Consider the following 15250-nt stretch of genomic DNA (forward strand, 5'->3'; position numbering starts at 1 on the left):
CCACCTCCTAGAGTAATGAAAATAAAAGCAAAAACAAATAAGTGAGACCTATTTAAACTTAAAAGTTTTTGCACAGCAAAGGAAACCATAAATAAGATGAAATGACAACCTTCAGAATAGGAGAATATATTTGCAAATTATATGACTGATAAAAGACTTCCCTGGTGGCTCAGATGGTAAAAGCCTTTGCTTACAATGCGGGAGACCCAGGTTCGACCCCTGAGTCGGGAAGATCTCTGGAGAAGGAAATGGCAACCCACTCCAGTACTCTTGCCTGAAAAATCCCGTGGATGGAGGAGCCTGGTAGGCTACAGTCCATGGGGTCGCAAAGAGTCGGACATGACTGAGCAACCTCACTTCATTTCACTACATGACTGATAAGGGGTTAACATCCAGTATACATAAACAGCTCATATAACTTAATATCAAAAAAACAAACAACCTGATTAAAAAATGGGCACAATTTTTGCAGCAACATGGTTGGACCTAGATAATATCATATTAAGTGAGGTAAGTCATACAGAGACAAATAGTGTATGATATCACTTATGCATGGAATCTAAGATATAATACAAATGAATCTACACACAAAACAGAAATAGATTCACAGACATAAAAAACAAACTTACAGTTACCAAAAGAGAAAGTAAGGGAGGGATAAATTAGGAATATGGGAATAACAAACTACTATACATAAAATACATAGGCAACAAGGATTTACTGTATGGCACAGGGAACTATAGTCAATATCTTGTAATAATTTCTAATGGAAAATAACCTGAAAAATGTGTACACATAACTGGTTCAGTTTGCTATATACCTGAAACTAACACAATACCACAAATCAGCTATATTTCAATTTAAAGAAAAACAACAAAATATGGACAGAAGACCTGAATGGACATTTTTCCAAAGAAGACAGATGGCTAGCAGGCACGTGAGAAGATGTTCAACATTACTAATTATCAGAGAAATGCAAATCCAAACCACAATGAGCTATCACCTCACACCCGTCAGAATGGTTATCCCCAAAAGAACACAAATAACAAGTGTCGGCAAGGGTGTGGAGAAAAGGGAAACCATGTATGCTGTTGGTGGGAATGTAAATTGTATGGACAGCTGTGACTGAAGGATCTAAAAGGATAAGAATTAGAAAAGTGATCCATGACTTTGACCAGATGGTGGTTATTGAGGATCATAAGAAGAAGAAGAGGACCAGACTGGAAAAATAAGAGTGCGGGATTTTTGAAGTTGAGATTTTTGGAACTAATATCGATTTTCATTAAGAAGGTCTGGGGCCCGAGGCATGGCACCAGGAATGAGTGACTAAGGTAGAGTAGATGACAAATCATGCAAAATGAGGAAGCTAAGACACAGAGGGGGCTGGGTGTTGCATGGTGTAGTTGTCAAAGATTTGAGGTGGAGAGGAAGTGTAGTGAGGTTGCCAGGCAGTTTTGTTTTTTTTTTAAGATTTACTTATGCATTTTATTTTTTTGGCTGTGCTCCATCTTTGTTGCTGCATGTGGCTTTCTCTAGTTGTGGTCAGTGAGGGCTACTCTTTGTTGCCATGTGTGGGCTTCTCATTGCAGGAGTTTCTCTTGCTGTGGAGCCAGACTCTAGGTGCTCAGGTTTCAGTAGTTGCAGCACATGATCTCAGCAGTCGTGGCATGTGGGATCAGTAATTATGGCCCACAGGCTTAGGAGCTCCGTGGCATGTGGGATCTTCCCAGACCAGGGATCGCACCAGTGTCCCTTGCATTGCAAGGTGGATTCTTAACCACTGGACCACCAGGGAAGCTCCAGGCAGTCTTGAGTGTGCTCATGGTCATCAATTTGTGGTCAGCCCAGTCATACAATTTTTAGTATTTTCAGCTGCTGCAATATAGACAAAGAAGCATGTGGTTCAAGTAGTGTTGTGGATTGCCTAGTGGATATGATAGGGAGCTAAGAGGAGAAAGGAAATGGACTGACTTTAACAAGGGAGAGTGTATTGGTTTCCCATTGCTGATGCAACAAATTACCACAAACCTAGTGACTTTAAACAGTACACGTTTTTTTTTTTTTTATCTTACAGTTCTGGAAGTCAGAAGTCCAAAATGTGTTTTACAAGGCTAAAATCAAGGTGTCAGCGGGTTTGCATTCATTCAGGAGACTCTGGGAGCAAATCTGTATTGTTGCTTTTTCTATTAATAGCTTCTAGAAGCTCCCTGTGTTCCTTTGCTTCTAGCCCCCTCCTACATCTAAAAAGCCAGCAACATTGGGCTGAGTCTTTCTCATGCTGCCATCTCTCCAGTTCTCTCTTCCAATCCCCGCTTCCACTTTGAGGGAAACTTGTGATTGCACTGGGTTCATCTGCCTAAACCAGGATAATCTCCTTTATTCTAAGGTCAGCTGATTAGCAACCCTAATTCCATTTTAACCTCCATTTCTCTTTGCTATATAACCTAAAATATTCACAGGATTTCGGGGATTAGGATGTGGACATCTTTATGGGGGGCATCATTCTCCCTACAGAGTGATTATGATGATATCAATGCATGGACTCTGTACTGGGTAAGGAAGCAAATGGAGAAAACAGTGGGCAGATGAAGAGTGAAACAGTGGTGCAATCAATGAATTGGAGAAGTAATATGATGAGCTTGAAGAACTGTAGTGCTAGAGTAGAAATTTTCAAAATGGTGTAGTTTCTGATGATGACAAAGGCTAGGGTAGGATCACATCAAGAGGTGAGTATCTGATGTAAAGTTGTAGAAAAGACCAGATAAAGCAGTTATGAGATCTTGGCATGGATGAGCTAGAAGGTGAACTCCAGGATGGCTTTTGCTGGTCCAGGTGTCCACATGGTGGAGGGAACTCCCAGGAATGGCTGTCACCAGTGTCTATGTTCCCAGGTGAGCTATGGTTGTTTTTTGCCCTCCAGGACACTCTAAGATCAGCAGAATTGTAGAATTACAAATCAAAAACACACCTCAGAGAAATAAGAAGCAGCTTATGCATTTCAGAGGTGTTTTGCAGAAACCAGACCCCACTCAAATGGAAAGTGGCGAGTGGCAAGCACACAGCCCACATTTGGACTGGAGCCTGGACGTTGGTAATGTTAACCCCTGTGACCTCACTTGGTTACCTCACCACCCACTGATCAGAGAATTGTGCATAAGATGATCACATTCCCCTTGATCCTCTCCCTCACCTTGCCTTTAAACCCCTTCCCTGAAAGCCATCAGGGAATGCAGGTCTTTCTAGCATTAGCTGCCCCTTACTCTTTGCTCAGTACCTTGCAGTAACTGCTGTGCTTGCCTTCACCACACACACATAAAAAGGATGTAAGGGAAGTGAAAGTCTAGGGTGTGCGATGGGTCATCCAAGTGGATGTTAAAGTCACTAAGAATGATGAACGAGCTTCAACCTAGGGAGGACAACTGAGCCTTGAGGAGAAAATGTAAACCCCACAAGCTAGGGGAGCCTGTGAGTGAAAAGGGGCCGAGTCAGCACTGACTCGGCCAGGGCCAGGGCCCCGAAGGGCCGAACTTCTGCTCAGCAGGAAGGATGGAGCCCTGACACTCCACCCCACTCCCAGGGGCTGGGCTCCAGGTCACAGGCTGGGCAGTGACCCCCTTGAGATGTGCAGGCCAGGTCAAGTCCAGAGACTCCCGCAGGCCTGCTGACTCCCTGCCCTCCAGCGGCTTCTGTGAACAGAGGGCTGCGCTCTTTACCCCAGGGCTTTCGTCTCCCCTAGGGAGATGGCACCCCTGTGTGGGTGCTTCTCTTCGGTGAGCACCCACAGCCCGCTCTGGCCGTGACACGTGGTCTAGGAGGCCAATGACAGCACAAGTCAGTCCCTGTGGGCGTGGGGGGGGCTCCCCTGGGGGCGCAGGCCCTCGTTGTACCCACCACCACAGCATCACACCTGGCCACAGGTGTGGAAACCTCCCGGGAGGCCTTGCAGAGGAGCCAAAGTGAGATGGGAAGAGGGCGGGAAGACCCTCCGGAGACAGTCAGGCCTGGGCAAGTAGAAGAGAAGCGCCATTGACGGTGAGAGGGATTCAAAAGCCCCGTGATTCAATCAACAGACACCTACCTGTGCAGACCCCGGGGGAGGGGAGTCGCAAACTTGAAGAAGGTCTGGACCGTCCCCCTAAAGGGCCTGTGCTTTTCCAGGGGAGCCAAACAGTGCCCACACATCTCAGTGCAACCAGGAGAGCCTGTGGGGGTCGCATGAGGAGCAGATACAGAAGAGAAGGCTTCCTGGAGGGGTGAGTTTGGGGCCGGGCTGTAAAGGAGAGCTCAGGACTGATCTTCGGGGAGTGTGCCCTGCCATGCCCGCCAGGAAGTGGAGACCTCTTCCAGCTGTTGTGGCCCTGGGTCCTTCCCCTGTTTCTCCTCTCCCGACACTGATGATGGATCTGCAAAAGGAAAGGATGTGGCCACTTCTGTTGACCAACGGGGAGTGGGGTGGGGAAAGCAAGCACCTTCCCTTAAGGAAATCGGAAACCCCAGATTGTGCCAACTTCCTGACTTGGAGAAGATCAGAAGTCAAGGCTGGAGATGGAGAGTAGGCAGCAACCGAACATCAGTGATAGTGGGTGGGTTGTCCTGGATGGGTTTGCAGCCACAGGGCTCAGGCAGAGGAATGAGTCCCTGGAGACTGACCCGTGGACTTCTGGGACACACACTTGCCATGAAGAGAGTCCCATGTCAGAGGTGGGAGGAGATCTCCGTCAGTTTTGCTTTACGTATTTCCTAAAGGGACACCTGCTCAGCATCTTCCTTTCTTCTTTGTTTGCTGGTGCCAATTAGTTCTCCTCCCAGGAAGCTGGACCCAATGCCAACCTCGTAGGGAGATAGCTTGTTGCAGCTGCCAAAGCACCACTTCCTCCAGGGTCCTCTTTACTCCCATCATTTCACAGTCACAGGTTTTCATTGGCAACAGCTTGCTCCATGACAACAGCTTTCTCCATGGCAAGCCTGGTGCCCCGTCCCACCTCCCTACACAGAGGTGCACACTTTGTTACCAGAGACTTCCTCATTGACAGCAGACATCCTGTTGTGTTTCGGCACTACTGATAAGTGGAGGAATCAACAGGAAAGGATGTGATTGAGTATGAATGAAATCTTGACAAATATATCAGAACAGCAACACTGTGCACAGCTAGGAGGGCCCAGGTTCCTGAGGTCTCAGCCAACCTCTCCAGGAAGGGCCCAGGAATGATGATGGGGGATACAATAGGATGGGGACTGTGGACAGTTCTGCCATGTTTGAGTTTTATGTGTTGAACACAAACAGATACAAATGCCAGTTCTAATGGCACATGGCATTGGTACATTGGAAGTTACCCAATAAATTTGGTAGATGTGTAAATGTATGATTTGATGAATAAAACGGATGAGTTTGTGTAGGAGGCAAAAAAAGATAGAAGGGCACTGCGCTAAGTGAGAGGGGAAGGGATTAATAACACAAAGAGAAATATGCCCTTATGTAGAAGACATTCTTAGTAATAATTTTAGCAGGAATAATTAATTATTAGTAGCAGTCATTATGACCTCAATCTGCTTTCCAGGCCTATCTGCCACTCTGCCCATCCTGGAGCCATTTCATTCCCTGGACAGGTATACATATACACACATGCACACACACACACACACACACACATCTCTTCTACTATGCAGGCTGTTTCCTTTCCATGCAGAGACCTCCTTCCCTCATTCTTCCCCTTTCTCTGCTATCCTTCATTGCTAGGTAAACTCCTAGAGATCCTTCAGGATGCAGGTGAAATGTCTCCCCTTGAGTACTTCCCCAGTTAGTTATTCTACTTCTTTCCATCCCCTCTCTGTCCTCCCCTTTTTCCTTTCCCTCTTTCCTTTCCCCTCCCAATTAATCATTCTTTTTCCCATACTCCCATAGCATTTTGGGTTCATCCCTGTTTTAGCACTTGACACTTGGGTCATTATTGTCCAAGTGTCTGTCTTCCCCTCTAGACCATGAACTAGAGCAAGTCATTAGTCTTAGGCATTTGTGACAGAGGCCTCCCTAGCACAACCCCGAGTATATAGGTGGGTACTCAATACTTGCCTGGTGAGTGAATGGCTAGTGTCTGTAGTGTATGTTCTATAACTTCATGGGTCAACAGATATTATTAATATTGTTGGGTTGTTGTTTATTTAATGAGTCAAGCTAAATTGTTGTTGTTTTTACATTGTGTTTCTGGGACTCTCTTCATGTGTGAGTTTTATGAAGAGCAGAGTGCATTGGACTGGATTTTTCTTAACAAGTCCATATAACTATTGCTAGGCTTCTTGTCTCTGATTGTAAGAAGCAGAGAAACTTTCTGATGAACTGGAAGTGGTGAAGCAGTGTGCTCATTCATGAATAAAATACTTATCTTTGTCAGCTAATTTATTGACAGTAAAATATCACAAAGAGAAATTGCAGAAACCACTATCAGTATACAAAGGCCCACATACCCCTCAAGCTTTTCTACCAGTGGATATTTACTACCAAAATTTTTGACAGTGATTTGTCTGAATTCCTTGAATGTCTTTTATTTAGCTGCTCTGTGTCTACTTCATATTGAGTATCACAGAGATTTGACTCTGATGTTAATCTATGTAGCTGTTTATTGTTAAATCAGAGTGAACAGTAAGGGACTTGAAGGTAGCTTAGACCCCATATGAAAGATCACCTTTCATTGTATGGACAGAGGCACTGTTTTTGCATCATATCCTATATTGGTACTACTGTTCCTTATGTGTGAATTAGTCAGTAGTGACTCAGCTCTGAAATGGTTAGTCACAGTAACCTTTGTCATTTCACAGCCATAGTTTTTTATTGGCAGCTTCTTAATGAGCTCATCTTTGGGGTGACAAGTGGCAGAGCTACGACTTTTCTTCAAGAAATTTGAGCGATATAGTCAGTCAACATTTTTATTTACTTTGAGAGAGACTTGAGTTCCAAGGCCTGCCTGAGGTTTTCCTGGTAATGTCAATACTTGCATTGTCTAACAAAACATGTCAAAAATTTCATACTTGTCATCCAATGAATTTGGCAATAACAATATTGGGCAGACTAGGACTGAGAGGTTGGTGACTGCAGTTTACAATGACTGAAGAATTAGTATATGTGAACAATCTGCATGTAACTACTCTGGCTGGGTTGAATGTTTTTGAAGAAGTTGAAAAAGCACTTAGTATAACCTGAAGTGGAATCTAAGATGTTACAACTGATGGTGTTAAAAATATGAGTGGAGAAGAAAAGACTTAGTGAACAAATATACAAAATTTGTGAAAACATAAGGTCTTTAACTCTTTGGGTTATTCATTATATTATTTATCAGCAGTCACATTGCAGATAATATTTGAATCTCTCATGTGTTATTAAACTGACAGTGTTAATGGGAAACATAATTCACTCTCAGGAACTCAACCATCATGGTTCTGTGAACTTTTTTCAGAAATAGAAGTAGGATATCCTGAATTTCTCTACCACTCTGTATGTGTATGTGATTTTTTAAGCTCATGGTGGAGATTGAATTATTTTTTATTGAGAACATCTCCCTCAATTACCATTTAACACCGAATGGCTTTGGAAATTAGCTTTTGTTCCAGGTTTGATAATATTTCTTAATGAACTAAACCTAAAATTACAAAGCGAACAGTGCTTATATTAAAAAACATATTGTGGTAAAGTCATTTCAATGACAATTAACATTATTTGAATCAAAGTATTGTCAGACTGCTTTATACTCTTCAGATGCTTTCAAAAGTTAAATTAAGGGAGCTCTCTATTCACATACAAATTTGCAGTAGATATATATTCAAGCTCATACTATAATTCCAGCAGCTTTTTTTCAGTCCTCTATGTATAAGGGCTTTTTTTCAGTCCTCTAAGTACAAGGGCTTCCATTATAGCTCTGTTGGGAAAGAATCTGCCTGCAGTACAGGAGACCCGGGTTTGATGCCTGGGTTGGGAAGATCCACTGGAGAAGGAAATGGCAACCCACTCCAGTATTCTTGCCTGGAGAATCTCATGGACAGAGGAGCCTGGCATGCTACAGTCCATGGGGTCACAAAAGTCGGACATGACTTAGCGACTAACCCACCACCACCACCATGCAAGTACAAAGGAAATTTCCATATTTCAGATCCACTAAATTGTGCAGTTGAGGAGCTTCCACATAAACTTCAAAAGAAAGTGATTACTCTGCAATGTAATGACATGCTAAAAGGCAAATATCAAAAGAACCTAATAGAATTCTATAATTTTCTTCCAAATAATGAATATGCTAAATTAAAATCACATGCTTGTGGATTGATACCAGTATTTAGAAGTACATATCTCATGGACTGATACCAGTATTTGCCAATATCTGTGTGAAAAGACATTTGCAAAGGTGAACTATGTAAAACTTCATTACAGAACAGATGAACATATACAGTTTTGATGACAGAGAACACTTTGATCTTCAGTTAAGCAAAATGATATTCTGCCAAAAGAATTTCATTCTTCTCACTAATAGACCTATATTATTTAAACATTGTAAGCAATTATTAATATTTTTTTAGTTTCAGCAATATTTGTGGACATTTGTTGTGGACTTCTGTTATGTAAGTACCTACATAATAACAATCTTGATTTTATCTTTGAGCACCTCCAAGCCCCAAATGTTAACTCTCTGCCTTTTACAGAAGTTTCCTCAACCCACATTATCAATATATTGCACCATTGTGGGTTTTTTGGACAATCGTAAAACTAAAAGGACATGAACCTTCCGGACTTAAACGTAGGCTAGAACCAAACCCAGGGCGTCAAAAGAACCAGGAGACGATTGTGAACAATTCTACAGTCTAAGTGCCTTGATTGTTCATTGGACACAGGGCACGTCAATCCTTATTTGTCAGCAAATGAGCTCAGAGCTTGTGACGAGAGGGCACGTCCTATTGGCTACTCTTATGGCCCCGCCCCTCATCTGCGGCCTAGGGGAATCTTTTGCATCAGGCCTGTCTCCACTGCCTGAGACCCAGCTTCCGGTGGGACGCTCTCACCATTGGCTGCCTACCCTCCCTGTCGTGGGGCCTCCTCTGTCGTCTCTTCAGTGGCCACCTCGTCCTGTCCCACCACCCTCAGCCTCCCCTCAGGGCAGCCACTTCAGGTGCCACCACCTGCGCTGTTGCTGTCATCACCCGCCCAACTGAGGTAACTGCCCAGTGCCATGTCCACCACGAGGGGTGGAGATCCAGCCCCTGACGGGCAGGAAGGCCCAGCAGGCACGGCGGGGGTGCAGACCGGAACGGCCAGAGCCAGCGAAGGTGTGGACCGCAACTCCGGGCCTCGCAGGGGTGACGCCGTGCCTGAGGCTGGGGAGGGCGGAATTGCCGGGGCCTCGGGAGGCCCAAGGGAGGTTGCCCTGGAGAGGGGGAGCCCTGAGGAGGACTCTGACATCGGGCCGGCCGAGGATGGGGAGGAGGAGCAGGCAGGGGGCCTGGACCTCATAGTGGATGCACGCCACTCCCCCATGGCCGGCTTCCGCTTAACATTCCTGGACTTGGTGCGCTCGTTGCTGAACGGCATCTACTGCAACGACCTAGTCCAGCGTCATGAAGGCCACGTGTCAGTCCGGCACCGGGCCCAGCAGCACTCGTCTGATCAAGGCTCGGCCGAGGTGGCCGAGTTCTCTGATCTCTGGGTGTCATCGGATGGACCGGGGGAGGGGCCGGCGGGGAAGGCCCCAGCCCAGGAGGTGGAGGAGGCAGAGGAAGCCGAGGAAGCTTCTTTATGGGAGACAGCCACTGAGGAGTCTGAGGAGTCCAGCTTGTGGGAGATGGCGCAGGAGCCGGCTGCCCCTGAGGGTGAGCCTTCAGGAGGGTGGGGGTTGTTGGGGTAGGGGGGACGGGGACACTGGCATCTGCAGGCCGGGTCTGGGGACCAGGGATCCCGAGGAGGGGGCAGGCTCGGGGTGGGGGGGGAGCTTGGGAGGGGAGGCTGGGAATCAGGGCCTCCTTGAATCGAAGGCCAGAGGGGCCCAGTAGAAGCCCAACTCCATAACGACCTCTCTGATTTGGGGGGGGGGGGGCCGGGGAGAAATAAGCTTCCCTCTGCCAGCCCTGGTAAGAGATCTGAGATGATTGGTGCCAGTTATGAGCCCATAGGTGAAGATCAGTGAAGGCAGTTGTTTGGGAGGGAGCTTGAGAGGACGTGGAAGAGAACAAACAAATGGCATACCTCATATTTGATTCATAGCTTTTAAAAATGACAAGATTCTTGGAAAGTTGATCCCAAAATATTATGAACTGATACAGGAGCACTTGGTCAAAATGAAGTATTCAGGGGGTTGAGGAACTAATGACCTTCACCATAGAATTTGTCATTGAAACAAAACATATTTTGGTGAGAAAGTTCTGACCAAAACATATAGAATGCATCAGACCCAAAGGATTCTGATCTTTGGCCAGAAGTAATCAGTAGCACAGGGTGACAGATTTACTAGAGAAGAAGAAATAATATGATTGTGAAAATGATCAAGCAGCAGCAAAGTGAGGGCCATGGAAATGTTGTATCCACCAGAAGGAAGGCCCCCAGTTACTCTTTTCTTAGTTGCTCCTATCCTCCTCCTCCTGAGGGTAGAGTTCTAGATGTCTGTTGCTATTCCTTATGCATTGGGATTTTTTTTTCCTGTGAACGTGTGGTCCCAAACTCTGTATTATTCTTCACTAAAGAAATAACTAAGTACCAGGATGAGAACTCCGAAAAAGAGGCCCAAGACACTGAAAGTGAGGGGAAAGAAGAGAAGTATAACAAAAAACAAGAAGAACCAGAAAATAATCTGGACCCAGCAAAGGACAGGCCCAGAAAGTCCAGGTATCTGTGTATAGCTTTGAAAATAACCCAGCTATTCCCAGGCATTTACAGATTTTTTTTTGCTTTTTAATTCTCCCAGTAAATTAAGAAAAAGTTTGTTTAAAATTAGTTCAACAATTCAAATTTACCTAATGTTTATAGAACACTCACACACCTAGTAATATAAAGTGCATTGTGTACTGAAATATACTTCATTGCTCCTCATTTGTTTTAGTGAGGTCTTTTGTCCTCTACCTGTGAGACTCCTAACAAGTTGTAAATGTATCAGTACCTAAGACCAGTATTTGTTAGTAGACAGTTACTAGAAACAGCAGCGAAAGTAACTGGGCTTTGAACTAGTAGAGTGTTTATTTCCTGACCACAGAAGTGGAGTCTCCTGTACTAAGAGATGACATCTTTTAGAATGTGACTACTTACAAATAGCAAAAAGTTCAGAATTTCAAGTAGGGACCACATTTAGTGTTTAACAGCTAAACGTTTGTTCAGTTGTAGATTTTTAAATTTTATGTGACAGTTAAAAGAAGAGCAACTTTGTCATAGTATGACTGTTGCTTATCAGTGAGCTGGTAATGAAGGTATAAGATATATCTTGTCTTTAATGATTAACGTTTTTTCCCCTCATTTTCATAGTGGTGTATTTCATAACCGCCTCTTTCTCATATGGTAGATATGGAAACAGGGTCTGGGAGAGTAAGGGAGTATCATCTGTGGACTGAGCACAGACTTTTAAGGTGAAAAGAGTGATTTAAGTCCCAGAATAGCCTCTCAAAGGGAAAAAAAAACATTTATGGTGTTGGGCAAGAGGGAGACAAGGTTGTTAGGATCACATAATTGAAGCCATCAGGTTGTATTTGTACCAGTATCTATGATGCAGGTTACAAGAGGAAAATATGTTTTTCTTCCCTACTTGTTGAGATAACAGCCCTCAGATATAGATAGCAGCAAATATAGATAGGGCCAACTGTTATCTTAGATTAAGAAAGTCTCTGGTGCTGGTTAATGCTGTATAATTATTCATTTTCTCTTATTTCATCCTGCAGTTTGGAAGACTAGAAAGATGGAGAAAGAAGGATCAAGACTTTTAGGTTTTTCATTTTGCAGAAGCCCATGGGAATGTTATTAACGCTGATTCCATTCCAAAATTCATTTCCCTAAAAGTGATATCCAATAACATATGACTTTTATCTTCTACAGATATATTTGATAGCATTTGTTCTAGTTAAAAATAAGTTTGTTTTAAATTAATAAGCTGAAATGCGGGCAGATTTTGTTTAGACAAATAATCCTGACTCAAATCTCTTTCACTTTTGTTTGACACACTTTACCTTCATTGAAAGGCATCACTTTCCACCATTTGGTAAGCCTGTTTTAAATTCTTTTATTGCAGCCCCAAATAAATTGAAATATCAAGTTTAAAACAATTTTTGTAAAGACAGAAATGGAGATCAAGCCTTTAGAACTGAGCTTGTTTACTGCACTAGTTACTAGCCATGTGTAGTTGTGGAACATTCAAAAGGTGGCTAACCTGAGTTGAAATATGCTGCAAGTGTAAAAAATAATGTAAAGTCTCATTAATAACTAATTACACATTGAAATGATAATCTAGTATTAAACAAATACAGCATTAAAATGACTTCCTCCAGTTTCTTTTTACTTTTTAAGTGTGGCTACTAGAACATTTAAAATTACACATGACTTGTGTTATATGTGTATTTCACAGTACTGCTAGGTGCTTTTGAAGGAAACCTGATGTATGGCCCAGCTAGCCTGGAGGCCAAATAGTGCTGCTGAGCCTGAGCCCAGAGGCTGATCTGGAGCACTGGTTCTCAAAGTTTGGTCCTTAAAATAGCATTATCAGCATCACCCAGGAATTCTTAATCTCCACCTAAGACCTGTGAATCAGAAACTTTGGGAGTGGGGCCCAGCAGTCTGTGTTTTAATAAGCCCTCCAGGGGATTCTGATGCAGTTAAGGTTTGAGAAGCGATGGTTGAGAGCCGCAGGGGGAGAAGCTGAGATCCATCTATGGTGGGACCAGCCTTCATTCACTGGCTTGGGGATGCTGGAGATAAATTGAACAGGATGGTAGTGGCTGAACTGGGGAGGAGATTAGGATTCACAGGGGCTGAGACACAGAAAGGCTGTGGATGGGGATGGCTTCGCTGGTGGTTCAGATGGTAAAGAATCTGCCTGCAATGCAGGAGACCCAAGTTCAACCCCTGGGTTGGGAAGATCCCTGGAGAAGGGCATGGCAACCCATTCTTGCCTGGAGAATTCCGTGGATAGAGGAGCCTGCAAGGCTACAGTGCATGGGGTCGCAAAGAGTTGGACACGACTGAATGACTAACACTTCCAGAAAAATATCCAAGGGACAGAGCTGGTTTCAGAAGGTCACAGACATGATACCGGGTATATGAAGTCTAAGAGAACATTCACACACCAGGTATGGGTGGTGAATATATACACAGAGTAAAAGGCAATGGCTGTGAGGATGTGTGTGTACTCGGACATACAGAAAGGCATGCAGTGGAAAGATAAACACTACATTTAGGATGGTGGCTACCCCTTGGGGAAAGAAAAGGATGGCAATCCTATTGGGAAGGGATCCACAGTGGGCTTCAACTATATTTGTAATATTACATTTCTTAAGCTGGGTGGTGAGTACATAGATGTCAACAGTATTATTCTCTATACCTTTGTGTAGGTCTGAAATATTTCATAATTTAAAAATTAGTAAAATAAGGAAAGGGAGAGAATAAGCTTAAAATCTAGACTCTGTTTAAGAGGAAAAAAAGGATAAGTCATATTTGATCAGTGGATCAGAGAAGGGGATGGGCCTGGGGACCTGAGACTAGCCAGGCTCATTTCTGCATTTAGTTGAAGCTTCCTAAGTGCTCTCTTGGTAGCACTGATACCTTCTCTCATATTCTGTGGGAAGTGAAGTGAAGTGAAGTGAAAGCTCAGTCGTGTCCAACTCTTTGCGACCCCGTGGACTGTAGCCCACCAGGCTCCTCCGTCCATGGGATTCTCCAGGCAAGAATACTGGATGGGTTGCCATTTCCTTCTCCAGGGGATCTTCCCAACCCAGGGATCGAACCCGGGTCTCCCGCATTGGAGGCAGACGCTTTAACCTCTGAGCCACTGGGGAAGAGCATTTTTAATTGAGGTGAAGTTCACTTAAAATCAACCATTTAAAAGTGAACAATTCAATGACATTGACAATTTTGTGCAACCACATCTTTAGTTCTGAGCATTTTCATCAACCTAAAACTCTGTACCTATTAAGCAGTCATTCACCATTTCCTCACCCTCTGATTCCCTGGCAGCCACCAATCTGCTTTCTATCTCAATGAATTAACCTATCCTGGACATTTCCTATAAACAAAACCATACAATATGTGAACTTTTGTGTCTGGCTTCTTTCACTTAGCATAATTTTTTAAGGCTCATCTACATTGTAGCATGTATCAGCACTTAATTTTAGAGCTGAATAATATTTCTGTTGTATGTATATACCACAGTTTGTTTATCCATTCCTTTTGTTGGTAGACATTTACATTGTTTCCACCTTTTGATTATTGTGAATAGTGCTGCTATGAACATTTGTGTCCAAGTATTTGTGCATGATTTATATATGTGTGTATCTCCTGCCCCCACCTCACCTCCCCCAGGACTGTGAACTTCTGAATGGCTGGGGCCTTAAAATATTTTATCTTTCCCAAAGTCATAGGCACTGAGTTGTCCACTTAGTAGGTGCTCCACTAATATCTGTCAAAGTAAACTTAACACTTACACTGTCATTTTTTTTGTCACCGATGTTGACATTTTAAAATGTGTTATATTATTATGGCTAGAACCACATGGTGAGACAGAAGGCAAAGCACTCCCTGTCACCATTATTTCAACTGAAAGGGCAGGTCAACTAGTATGATTTGAGGCCCTTCAAACTGGTTCTGATTTATTAGTATTTCTGCGGTGCTAGTTGTTAAAATAGTATTGTTTCTAGGCCCAGGCAAGAGGTATCTCTGTCTTTAGAGGGCCCACTTTGGTCCTCTTCCAGCCACACCCCTCCCGCCAGGGCCAGGAGCCCAGCCCGTGGGAACAAGGGGTGTGTCCTTGCTAGCCCATGCTCCAGGTACCTGGCAGCCCTGAACAGTCCCTAGCCTGCTCCTAGGGCCCATGTGCTCATCTTAGACCTGTCCTGGGGAGGGCTGACTACACTCACTGCTGGGGTGGGTGCTCCCAGGCCCAAGGAGGGGTTGTAGGCCCAGAACGGGATGTGCCCTGGCCTAGGAGCCAGGGCATGGGCAGGGGGAGGGGAGGGAGGGCAGCTCTTCCCACATCATCAGGGCAGAACATAGAGGAATCTGAGAATTCTAAATCCCAACCTGGCCTTTCAG

The 15250-nt window shown here is 44.2% G+C and overlaps 1 protein-coding gene across 1 annotated transcript; it reads left to right on the forward strand.

Annotated features, from left to right (window-relative positions):
• The first annotated feature begins 9206 nt into the window (after positions 1–9206).
• On the forward strand, positions 9207–11905 carry CT47C1 (cancer/testis antigen family 47 member C1). Its single transcript, XM_061137524.1, has 3 exons — positions 9207–9843; positions 10711–10852; positions 11893–11905. Exons 1-3 carry the CDS (start codon positions 9207–9209, stop codon positions 11903–11905), a joined length of 792 nt encoding a protein of 263 aa, XP_060993507.1.
• The last annotated feature ends 3345 nt before the right edge of the window (positions 11906–15250 follow it).

The sequence above is a fragment of the Dama dama genome, chromosome X, assembly GCF_033118175.1.
Source record: "Dama dama isolate Ldn47 chromosome X, ASM3311817v1, whole genome shotgun sequence".
Lineage (NCBI taxonomy): Eukaryota > Metazoa > Chordata > Mammalia > Artiodactyla > Cervidae > Dama > Dama dama.